The following is a 12,744-nucleotide window of genomic DNA, read 5'->3' as shown; positions in this document are numbered from 1 at the left end:
CTCACAGTCGGAGGACCCCACACCTGGCCAGCGAGACAAGCCTGCCAAAACCCACCCGGCTGCGGGCTGGGCTCCTGCCGGGGCCGCTTCCCGCGAGGAGCGCTGTGCCCGGGCGCTCGGCGGCGGCTCGCACGGTGTGAGCCGCGGGATGGGCACCGACAGCACCACCTGCCCAGGGCAGAGGGCAGCGGGAACGCCGCTCTCCCGGCCGGGGAACGCCGAGTTACCGCAGCCCGCGGGTGCCCGGAGCGGGCAGCGGAGCCCCCGCGGGACCCCGGCTGAGGCGAGCCCGGCCCCGCCCCGCGCCCCGCGTCCCTCCCGTGGCGGAGCCACCCGCGGGTGGCCCGGTACTGACCGGCCGTGGGCACGTCGGGGACCAGCTTGAGGGGCCCGATCTGCCGCAGCTGGAACGCCGTCCGCACTTCGTGGCAGCTGGGGGACCTGCCCGCCGCCGCCGCGCCGCACAGCCCCGCCGCCAGCAGCCACAGCCCCAGGACGGCGCGGCTCCCGCCGGCGGCCATCTCGCACCCCGGCCACGGCCGCGGGCGGCCCGAGCGCTGCGGGGCGCGGGCCCTCAGCCGGTCCCGGCGGCGGCAGCGCTGCCCCCGCCCGCCGCCCGCGCTCCTCCTCGGCGGGAGCGGCCGCCGCCCCTCCCCGCCCCTCCCCGCGGGGCCCGGGGGGCGCCGCCGTCCCCGGAGCGCGGCGGGGGCAGGGCCGGCGGCGGGCCGGGAGCCCCGGAGCGCTGCTGCCCGGAGCGCTGCTGCCCGGAGCGCCGCTGCCCGGGGCGCCGCTGCCCGGAGCGCTGCTGCCCGCCGGCCCCGCGGGACGGCCCCGCTCAAGTTTGCGCTGAGCATCGCTGCGGTCCCCGCAGAGCCGCCCGGTCGGTGCGAGTCGCCCAGCAGCGCCCGGAGAAGGGAGATGCGCGCTCCCGGCGCTGGGAACAGGTACAGGGAGCGAACGGAGCGGGAGGAATGAAGCCCCGAGCACTGCAGGTTGCACGCTCATTCGCGGTTTGCTTCGATCCTGAAATTCCTAGCACATGACACGGAACGGGCTTCGTGAGACAAGTGTTAACTCCAGCCAACAGTCCCTGCAGAGAATAGAAACTTTACCCCAGGAAACATATCCTTGTGCACCAAATGCAGATATAAATTGCTCATTTGTACCAAAGCCAGCAGCAGTTCCATCCTATGTGGTTCCCGGGGCACAGCCCCCTCCTGGGGATCACACCACCTTCAGAGAGGTGGTCTGCGATCTTTTCACTGCCCTCAGCAAGCTTTGGTGTCAACTGCTTTACCACACGTTCTAGCACAGAACTAGGCTCAACACCTATGAATATTTTCCATTTCATAAAAACATTCAATTTCCAGAGAAGCCAGACCTCAGCAGTCTCCCACAAAGAGTCCCATTTGCACAGTACCTCTCAGGCATATGGAGCACGTTACCAGCTACAAGAATGACTATTGTTTGAGGCCGTTATGTCTGATTTCTTGAAGGTTACTTGCAACCCTCAAGATGCTTCTAATGTGCTTCTGGAGCAGCAGGGGAGCCCACCTGCAGCTAATTTAACCATTATACATTCCCATAGGTCGTAATGAGAGGCTGAGCTCAAGTGCTGAAGTTGCCTGAATTGTATTTTAATAGCTAAAAGCACAAATCCTTTAAGCAATTTACTTGTATTAACTTTGTTCCTATCAAGACAACAAGAGATTAATTTCCCCCTTTTCTTTGAGAATTAAAACGACAAACAATTTGACGTAGACCATTTAACTCATAAACTAAAAGAAAAAAAAAACAACTGGAAGAACAGACCAGCCATATAATCAGGCTTCTTAATTCAAAAGTAGAGAACAAGTCACCTTGAAAGCGCTCTGCTCACCCAGCGTAGAGCTGCAGTCCCTGGCTCATCCTGCAGCTTTCCAAGGTCACACGAGAGCCCAGGACACAACGGAGAAAGCCAACACACCAAAAGGGCTGAGCCCCAGCAAATCCAGAGCCCGTGGACACCGAGACAGGTTATACAGCCAGCAAGGATGAAGGTGCACACACACACACACACGAACAGATCAAGGTGGCAACAGGTAGATTAAAGAGAGATGAGGGAATAATCAGCATCAGTGACAGAACAAATTAGCATCATAAGGCACAGTACCCCAGCTGCCAAACTATTGTCCAACATGTCGGTTTATGAATCCAAGGAAGATTAACAAGTTGCCCCCAGTTGCATTTTGTTTAACCTCGGGCCCAATCCTAAAAGACTTTATTCAGACAATACCCCCATTTGACTTCAGTGGGAGTTCTGCCAGAAAAGAAATGGCAGGATGATGGATCTGACAAATAATTTACTTGACAAATAACAGCATTATTTGGCATATACGTTATTCTATGAATAGCATCGAATCAGTCCTGTGTAAGGGCTTGAGGCATTTAATTCAGTGGGGGTTTTGCTATTGTTTTCAGTGGGTGGCAAATTCAAATCCCTAGTACTTTTCTAACGTGATTTTAGTGCCTCATCTTTGTATGATGGGTGTTCTTTTCATCACCTGTCTTTTTAAGTTATGTCATTTATTTGTAATTGGTCCTCATATTGTTAGCAGAGGGCAGCCCATTACATCATCTCCAGTTCCCCTCCTCGCCTCAAAATCCTACTAAGGAACCAGAATTATTCCTGTGCCCAGCAGAAAACTCAGTGAAGTGGAATGTCCATACATGTAATACTGGTTACTTCATTACATAAGGAAACATTTACATTTCTCATCATTTTGTGATATCTATACTGAGGAGCATTAAATAAAGAGGGATTGTTTCAGGCTGGAATTTAATTTCCTTCCCCCCTCTTTCAGAAGAATAGAAGTAGACCCTTCCACACACTGCTCAGGTGTGTTTTTGCCACTGATTATATCCATAACAACGAGGTGTAACAATGAGATAGTCATTGTCACCTGAGCCGCCCCAGGTGACGTGCACACACACAGTCCACAGGAAAATGCTGCCCTTGCATCCCAGGGGTGACACTTACCTGTCACACCTCCTGACACTGCTTAGGTGACAAATGAGAACCTTCTGGCACCACTGAGCATCCAAGATCACTGCTTAAACCCAGCAAGTGAAAAGTGTCAGGCACTTCAGGGGTCCGCCCCTACAAAGTGACCCTCACACCCAGTGTCATGTTTGGCTTCCCAGAGGGCTGGGAATACACACCACAGGCATGATACAGTGGGGTCCATGGAATTTAGTCCCCATTTCTCCAAAACACACACTCCACATAGAGCAGAGCAGTCAGACTGGCTGGAGTGGAGGTAGGCAGGTGCTTAATGGCAAACACACGCCTGAGTGCTTTGCTGGAGCAGGGCTACAGAAAACACGAGAGCTGTTCAGCCAATTATTGTACACCACATTCTACCACACTTGAGCAATTTGCTTGGAACAATCATAGTTTACCTTGTCAACAGGTGTCCTGTATTTTAACAAATGAATATTTATCAACCGTACATCACTGAGAACTGTATCAGTACTTCTTACAATGATTGGGCACATAAATCTGCCCAAACAATCCGCTCAGCCTAATCCTGCTAAAGTGACCACAGTACTCAGCATGAGCTTTGGATGTGTAAGAAAAGCTGGGATCAGGCTTAGAAACAGGGTTTTGTGTGCCTGCTGCCTCAGCCCTTCTCTGGTTGAATATAGCTGGAGCTGTGCCAGTGATTTAAATGGAAGCTGGACTAATTCCCTTATGTTTAAAATAAGCTCCATCTCCAACTGGACTTTCCACCAATGGGACTTAATGGGCACGAGGTCTGCTCTTGCTTCCAGAGGGAAGCTTTGCTGTTTGTGTCTCAGCCATGCCAGAAAAGCCAGCAATCCAGCCTCTACAGCCTTATTTTATCTTTGGAGGTCCAGTTCTTCCAGGCACATGTTTTACTGAAGCACCTGTAGAACTCAGTTAACAGAAGTAAAATTAAGGAATCTATTTGTATCATTGGGATAAACCCAAATGACATGCTGATTTTCATTTAAAAAATAACTTAATTATCCTCAAAAGAAGTATAAAGTCCTCTATCTGTAATTAAGACTAGTTTCCTTTTTCAGGGTTTTATAATTTTTTGGTGTTTCTCCTTTTAGGAAAGTTAAATTTATATTCTGAAGACTATTTTAAGTCAGAGCAAACCTTAAAGCTGAGTATGAAATTTTAAATATAGCTCTTAATAGTAAAAAAGTCATACATGAAATATTCATAAATATGCCAAGACTAAAAAGCCCTGCTAAAAAATTATTTCTGGTGATTTTACTCAAAATTTTCTCATCCTGTTAAATGACGAACATATGAACCTATTAGAAAAATTACCAGTATATGCCTGCCATTGTTTTTTTTTTTTTTTCTTTTTTTGTTTTGGTGGGGTTTTTTTGTTTCTGTTTTTGTTTTTGGTTTTTTTTGTTTTGTTTTGTTTTGTTTTGTTTTGTTTTGTTTTGCTTAGAGATACCATTTCCTCCTCTTCTTCCCTCCCAGTACTGAGCACAAAGAGAATGATCATGCTGCCACTCCATGAATTGTTTCCCATGCTGCGTGGACTCCACACAGAATAACTGTGTGCAGCCCTTTTTGATGGTCAGAATGCAGTATTCCTCTGATGCCTCATTATTTCAGGGATATTTTTCACTTTACCAGACCTATTGAAATGCACACTTTAGAAGTGCCTGTGGTATGGGTTTTTTCCCCCTGAAAAGACCCATCATACCTGAAAAGCACAGCCATTAACTCCACCATAACACTAATTTGGAAAAAAAAAATATTAGACCACCAACTAATCAAAGATCCATGGAAGAAACACAATTTATGTGACAACCCAGCAAGTCAGGACAGCCACTAGTTAAGAGAAAACACCCTATAGACAATGCTGAAGATACTTCCACGTTTTCATCTTTTTCCAGTGTTTCAACAGTTTCAGAACAATTATTTTGTATCAGACCAAAAATCCTTCAGCCTCTTGACTTATCTCCTGTGGCAGAGATCAGACCTGCTGTGCTTATTTAGAGATTACATCGTGTACAGCATGTCAGAGTTCTTCCTCTCCAGATCTGTTCCAAGCCCCATCCTGGCCCCCAGAGACTGCTGTGAGCTGAGAACATCAGCCTAAACTCCCAGAACAGCAGCTTTCTGGTCATAAAAAACCACCCTGAGAAATAGTTATCTGAAAATCTCACTGGAAATGTAAAGGAGGAAAAGACACAAATTTTAATGACTCAGAAAAACAGCACCTCCCAGGGCTGATGAGTGCTACAATCCAAGAGGAACACCATGGGAAGGTGACTGCATGGAATCAGCCTTCCCATCTCAGTAGTACCAGCTCTTTCAGACTGAATTCTTCCTCAAGCATCCTGGTCACCCAGCAGCTGAGAAAATGAATATACTCTTTGCCCTTACCTGCATGGCTCAGCATACAAATTAATTTAACTGGGACAAGCAAGAATATTCTGAACTTTCTCATGTGAGAAGCTGCCTCACAGCCCAAGGGAAATCAAGAAGATTACTCAAGGAGTAAAGGCTGCATAACAGCAGCAGAAGTATCTAGCTCTGGTTTTGCTTACTTCAAAATACTAATAAGGGAAATAAGTTTCATATTGAAAAAGTCAGAGTGGATACACAGAGAAGAGGGATGTGTGGACAGGCATTCAGGCTTCTCTGAGCAGTTGTAATACACATCAGCCACCCCCTCACCTCCCACAAAATCTGTGCTTGGGGCTTCCATAGTGAGACACACATCACTTTTAAAGTGCTGAATTTAACTTTAAAATATGTATCAAAAGCTGCTATAATTTCTGATAACCTTACAAGAACTCCTGGCTTTTTCCTCCCTGACAGGTAAAGATCACAACATGTTGGCTGCCTATAATTTCTGATAGCCATACAAGAACTCCTGACTGGTTCCCTCCTGACAGGTAAAGACCACATGTTATTGACATGTATATGACAGGTAAAGACATTGTTATTGAATTCAAAACTGCTTCTAAAACTTCAATTTATTCTTCTTAGAAAATAGTGCCCTTATTAAAAAACTTATGGTAGGAACAAGATCATCTTCCAAAAGTACTATTTCATAAAAAATTTTAAAGATCACATAAAATTTATAACAGAAGTGTGAATAGCATCATTATAATATTTGTAATAGCTTTTTCAAGCAGAACAAAATGCCCCAACTTCCACTTTTCTAGCTGGGCACTCAAAAGAGCTGATTTTTAACTATGTGTCAAAATTTGAAGTTAATTAAAACTAATTGCCCACTGTACTGTAAGCGATGCCACTGCATTTTCAAATAGCTCTGTTTCCATGGGATGATTTACTTAAAACTGATGTCTCTCATTGACTGAATTCTGGGTTTGCCTTAATTGTATTGTTCAAGTTGTTTATCTTTGCTTTCTGCCTTGCAACTTTACATGAAAGGTCATCAATAGCAAAGTTCCTCGCTAAGATTGACACTTTATCAACACAAGAAAAAGCATCCTAGAATATCAACTAGTTCAGCAAAATAAACAAACTCCTTTGCCATCTCACATTACCATTCCCACCAGCCACCACTTTCTGTCCTCAGAATATTTGTGTATGTGCTCAGCTTTGTAGCAAAACTTCATGGCTCAGAACCACTGTACTCTACAGCATCATTCATTATCCTGCCCAAACGGGGGTAAATTAAACCTCTTTAATGAGAACTTGTGCACACCAAGAGCCTTTCTGCTGCTCCCAGTGCCACTGGCATGCACACAGACCTCTTCAGCCTCATGTGTCCAGAGTGAAAGTCTCTATGTGCTGGATGACACAAAGTGGTGACACCTCCTCCTTCATGGGAGGCTGTGAAGGGTAAAAACTCGGAGTTAAATAGGGGCAAATGTGGCCAGGCACAAGTTTCTGCAGCTGCCCTGCAGCAGCACAGGGGGATTGTGTCTGTCAGGGGTACAAGAAACGGGAGGAGGTGAGTGCTCTGGACTTCTCATGGCACAGGTCAAGCCCAGTGAAAAGCACAGCCCTGCATGCAATGTGACAAAAGCAGGGGTTGCCCAACGCTGATGCACAGCATGGCACGCTCATGTCACCTGCTCGTTCAGCTGATGGCAGCACCTGCCTTCAGCTCCTCCTGCTTCCCACCTGACATCTGCTGAGAGGGCTCGGACCAGGCTTCCAGGGCAGAGGCAGCCTTTGGCATTCCCACCTGATGCTCTGGGAATGCAGGCTCCACGGGAAGCCCTGGCACAACAACCGCTCCTTTCCCTGTGCTTTGGTTGTGGGAATTACCCCAGGAGATCCAACAAGAACCCTGGTAAAGTTCAGCACACAGCCAGCACACAGCTCCTGCCCTGAAAATAAAACATTTTCCAGTCAGCACACAGCATCACTGGCACCAGCAACCAGTAGGTCCTGAAGATAACTTTTGTTGCTAAAGAAAATGTACTATATAGAGGACCAGATGCTGTACAATTATATTTTCCAGCCTAAGAACATGCCTTCAAAATTAAATTTAACAACCACAAACTCACCTCATTCCCTGAAGTCAAATCCTGCCCAAACCCATCCCAAGGGCCAAGATCCCTATTGAAGCCCTTCTCCAGAGGTCAGGTGGTGCTCAAACAAGACAGGCAATGGGCTCTGCAGACAGCCTTCAGCTTGCCTTGCATTCTGGACAGGAACCTCTGCAAAGTCACTCAGCACAAATCATCCACAATCTGCACTGAGACCTGCTGGGTGTATGATGGGCTGGAGGGCAGGACTGTGCTTAAAAATTGCTGGCATGGAGACAGACCATCATTTACCACTACAATCTGCAGTGGAGTGATGTACAAAGTGAGAGACATGAAAAAAGCACCACATTTCACCAAGTCCAACTTCCAGATGTTAAATTCATACAATATTCCTAGTCTATTATGAAGGGCAACAGCAGCTTGATAGCCTAGAGACTGGATCAGGAAGAGCAGAACAGGCACAAGTCACTGTTGAAATATGCCTGGGAAGTTTGCCTGTGCTGTCTGAAGCACATTTGGTTAAAATATGCTATTCATAAAAAATACACGTTGTGAAGAGCTTTTTCTAATTGGCATTCACTGTTGTCAGTTTTAGACAAACACTCTTGCTTAAGATCTCACTGCAGAAGACTTTGTGATAAACATTTCCAACAAGAGGATTCTGGAGTGGAAGTCCACACTTCAAGAAAACTGTGAAAAGCTTCCTGGCTCCAAAGTGCTGGCAGCAAGTCCCACAGTTTCTTTTTGGTTCAGCAACTGCCCAGTGCATTCACTGCAAATGGACTTGTGCAGGTGTCCCTCAGAGCAGGAGCTGGAAATGGTGGATTTGGCAAAGTCTCTGGCATACCTTCTTCTGTAGGATCATTGTTACTGCAAACACTCAGCACCTTTGCAAACTGGGCAAGTGTGCTACAGAATCAGAAAAATAAAGAGTAAGCACACTTGGTTACATTTTAATGTATGATATATGCTACACATACCACTGTGTTTTTTAAAAACTTAAAAACTTTTTACTTTTGTTTGAATATAGAAAATCACCTTTTGGTGCTTTCCCATCACACCATAAAGTGTAGATATCACACCATAAACTTGTAGATATAATAGATATAATGCAACAAGTAATCCTGGAGCTGAAAAGTGCTTTTCAAAGGGAGAGAACCTGGATGCAACAGCTCAGTTAAACCCTGTGTGTGAGTGCAAACTTTTCCTAGTTGGTTCTTCTCATGAGTAGCACAACAATTGCTGCAATTTTTTACATAAGTAAAACAGGGACATTGAACCCCTTTAGCTCCAGTCCTGCTGTGGGAACAACCCTTCATGTCCACCAATTTCAGTTAAAGATTTTTCCCTGTAGGAAAAAACAGGTTCTTGCCAGCAGATCAGCAATTTCTATTACAATTCATCTGAGGACACATCACTGCAGCTTCTTAATGCCATGAGTTTTGTGGTGCTTTCACTAACAGAGGGTGGAACAGTGGCACAGCTCCTCTGTTTGGGGTCAGGCTGCTGGCACCCCTCCCTCAGCACACACTGCTCTCCAGGATGCTGAGCCTCGTCTGCTGGACACCAAATTTTTCATGCACATGGCTGTAATCTCTCTTCTCCAAGAGATTGCAGGAAAAGGCAGATGAGCCCTAAGCAAGTATAAATTAATGCTGACATTTGCTGGAATAATGTACTCTCTCGAGCCTCTGCATCTATGACGCAAATAGAGGCTGCTGGCGACACCAGTTTATATGCAACTTTCTGCTAAATCAGAGCATCATCTGCACAAATCAAGCACTTGGGAGACATCCTGAGATTTGTGATGGTCCCTAGAGCCATAGCTGGGTTCTGAGCCATCTATTCTCACTGACTGCTGAGATTCCTTACAGGCAATTTCTAGTGACAGAACTGAGGATAAATCCCACCCGTATTTCACAAAGTAACAGGCAAGCTTTGTTTGACTTTGAAGTACAGATTACTCAGTGCTGATAGCACTACCTATTCCACACTGCTCATTTTCTTTCTTCAAAACCAAATCCAAGGCTGGTTATAAGTGAGTTTCTGCCTTGCACAGTCAATCTGGGACAAATGTGCACCCCAAAGCATGTTATCCCGAGTTCTTCACACAGTTGGAGAGTTGAATGAATCAGGATTTTCTACCTGTGGCAAACTGTGTGTGAGAGCCAAGACTCCTCAAAACCAGTGCAAAGCTCCTGTGGCCCCAGTGAGCTTTGGGACAGGTCTGCTGTGACCTGGTGCTCCTGTACAAGTTCATCTCTGAGCAGGCAGGGACAAGGGCTGGTGCCATGCTGTGACTCCCAAGGATAACACCCACGTTCTGCAGAACCTCTGCCCTCCAAGTCAGCATTTCCAGCTCACTGGGAGGACCTCACCTGAAGCTGAGGGTGTCCATGTTTCCTTAATAGGGTTTCTATACCTTCCATCAAACAATGTATTAACCACAGCTCTTCTCAATGACTGAAGGCAGCATGCAAGAATGTAGCCCTTTAAGCTATGACTTAGGGGCATAGATCTATCCAAAATAAAGCCTTAAAAGTCATCAATAAACTGAAAAATAGGACTAGATATATACTCACAACCAGAATTTGCACTTTATAATACTGATATGAAGCAAGCTTCTTTGTGAAGGAAAACACAGAGTATGAGAAAGGGGTTTTGTTAGCTCTGATATACCACTTAAGCTGTGGCATGCTTCATTTGCTGAAATGGAATATAATATGTCTTTGTATTGAATTATACTTGGGTTGGTTATTAAATGAAAACTATTATTCCATTATAGCCATAAGAAATGGGAGTGCTGCAAATGGCTGTGTGCAATCCATTAACTTGCTTTTGGAGCCCCAGACCCTTCAGAGACCATTACAAATCCATTCCATGGCCCTCTCTGCCAGATTTTACACTCTGATATCTGCACTCGAGGCAAGAGGAATAAGGCTCTGTAGAACCACTATTAATCAGCCTTTATACACTGTTTGTGCCAGCACAAAGAATATTCCAAGCTTAAACCTATTTCTCATGTATTAAAGCTGTTCCTCATGTATTGTTTTTTAGGTAAGTGTGTGATACATGGGTACAGCCTCCCTGTTCCAGGCTGATGTGCTAACCAAAGTACATCAGGCTGAAGAGTTCACAAGCAGCTCATCTGCACCAATGCCCATCTGAACCTGCCTCTTGCAAGGCAGTCATTAACAATACAATAATTAACAAAACAAGGCAATAATCTTGCACTATGGGGATATTTTCCAAGGGTACAAAGTGAGAATAAAAAGGAGAGTTGCCTTAATTGACTAATAGACAATATTCCTTAATATTCCTTCTGGTGGCTGGGGTTTTTTTATGCAGAACTCTATTTTGTGTGTACAGAATCTTTAATATTAGAGTTATTTACAACGATTCAGCAAGATCATTTGTTTTTGCAATGTTCTTTAAAACAATATGATCATCCAGCTATGAGTCTGCATGGTTTGTGTTTAAAAAAGGTCAAACTTACAGTGTGAAATCGATCTTTTGTAATTTCCTTTGTATCATCTAATGTGGGAGGGCAGCTTGGATTTAAAAGACACCAAGTAAACTACTCCAACAAAGATACTAGTTGAAAGCAAAATTTGATCCAAGTTTTAACTGGGAATGTTTCGGTACCCAAAATGAGCCTTTCCTTTTGGTTTTATTTGGCTAGATGAATTTTCCAAGCTGCCTGATACAATCAGTTTTTTCCTTTCTCCATTAGCCATGGCACGTTCACCAACTCAGCATCAGTACTCAAACTTTTACCTGGAAATGGTGATGACAGAGGGAGGTATTGGCTCCCTGTGAGTCTGGAAAAGGCTGGTGAATATGTTGATACAGAAGTCCCACAGAAAATGGTTTGTCACCAAAGCCAAAGTGGGATATGTTCCTGTGAGTTGCAAGTATCCAGAAACCTCATACACAGCAGCATCCAGCCCAGGAGAGCATGGGACAGAGTCCTCAGTAAAGGTGGTGACATGGAGACAACAAATCCAAGCTGCTGTAAATGGACCCCTGGCTCTTTTTGACCCCATTCAAGGCAGAACTGCACATCTCTCTGCTCATGTTCAGAGGATGTTTCTTACTAACATGTAAGAGAGAGGAAAATGCAGGAAAATGCTCAAGGAAGAGCCAAGCAGGAATTCTGAGGTGCTTGGAGAGCAATGGCATTGACAGCTTGGTGTGTTAGCATCTCACTGCCAGAGCTTTGAAATATGCCTTCACTTAAGACACACACAGTCTTATGTATTTAGTACATTTCTGGCAATAGAGTGAAAGCTGATGTGCTAAAAATGCGTGACTCACGCAGGCTGTTAGATTTCATTTCCTCCTGAGGAAAGACAACTGCTCTTGTCTTTGTCTTAGGGCCAACATTTTGGGTAATCTACCTTTGACACTTACAGCCCTAAGCCAGTTGGGATTTATCTCTGGGTCAATTCCCAGTCCCTCTTAACAGAATAAATGCAAAAAGCTGATGCAATTCCTCAAAAGCGTGAGGTGGCTGTACAATGGGTGTGGGCTGCCTCAGCAAGGCAGTAATTAATTGTCTAATTAGCTGTTCTGAATCACTACCACTGTGCACACAGGGATCCACAGGTGAGCTGTGACAACAAAACATCTTTTTGGCAAGCCTGTTATGATCTGTCATAGCTCAGCACAAGAGTTGAGACAGCCCCACCTCTGAGATATCCAATGTACTTTACAGGAACGAGCTCTGTACTACAGGAGACAGGAACCCAAGGGGCTTTTTTCATATTTTTGTTGACCTATTGTTGCCAGGGTCAGAGTTATTTCAAATTACACTGCACTCTACCACCAGGAATTTTCTTACAGACTTCTTTCTTCATTCAGTACATTCATTCAGAGGAGCTGAGAGCAGATGCTTACACAGAGGTGATAGAAGAGGGAAACCTGCCCAGCTTGGCAGCATCTAGGAGCATCTGGTAGCAATAACACATCAGAGGTTGCTATTTGACTTAGAGAGACTCTGTTCCTAATGCAACAGAAAACCCTTCCCACAACTGGCAACAAGAACTTGACAAATTCCTTTCCATTCTATTTTCCCCACTATTTTCAATACCATGCCAAGCTTGTGGCCAGAGGGGATCCTCCTTTCTGTACCTCATCAGTAGGGCACTTGCCTTTTATTTTTTCTTTTTTTCTCCTGAGCACCAGTGCTTTTGAAGAAAGGAGAACAGCTAAAAATATCCTGAAAATGTTCTC

At 45.4% G+C, this 12,744-nt stretch overlaps 2 protein-coding genes across 2 annotated transcripts in view; one reads left to right on the top strand and one right to left on the bottom strand.

Annotated features, from left to right (window-relative positions):
* The window catches only part of LOC100218614 (glypican-5), a 348,060-nt gene extending 347,080 nt beyond the window's left edge, over nucleotides 1–980 (bottom strand). The window contains exon 1 of the mRNA XM_030279863.4: nucleotides 356–980. Within this exon, the coding sequence (XP_030135723.4) occupies nucleotides 356–854 (499 nt within the window). The 5' untranslated portion in view covers nucleotides 855–980. The remainder of the gene's footprint in view (nucleotides 1–355) is intronic.
* OTOS (otospiralin) overlaps nucleotides 791–12,744 on the top strand; it is a 79,060-nt gene continuing 67,106 nt past the window's right edge. Inside the window, exons 1-2 of the mRNA XM_072933243.1 lie at nucleotides 791–944; nucleotides 5,861–5,937. The gene's annotated coding sequence lies outside the window, so the exon portion shown is untranslated. The remainder of the gene's footprint in view (nucleotides 945–5,860; nucleotides 5,938–12,744) is intronic.

Source organism: Taeniopygia guttata, chromosome 9 (assembly GCF_048771995.1).
Source record: "Taeniopygia guttata chromosome 9, bTaeGut7.mat, whole genome shotgun sequence".
Taxonomy (NCBI): domain Eukaryota; kingdom Metazoa; phylum Chordata; class Aves; order Passeriformes; family Estrildidae; genus Taeniopygia; species Taeniopygia guttata.
The sequence above is the reverse complement of the archived record's forward strand: the minus strand, read 5'-3'. Positions and strand labels throughout refer to the sequence as shown.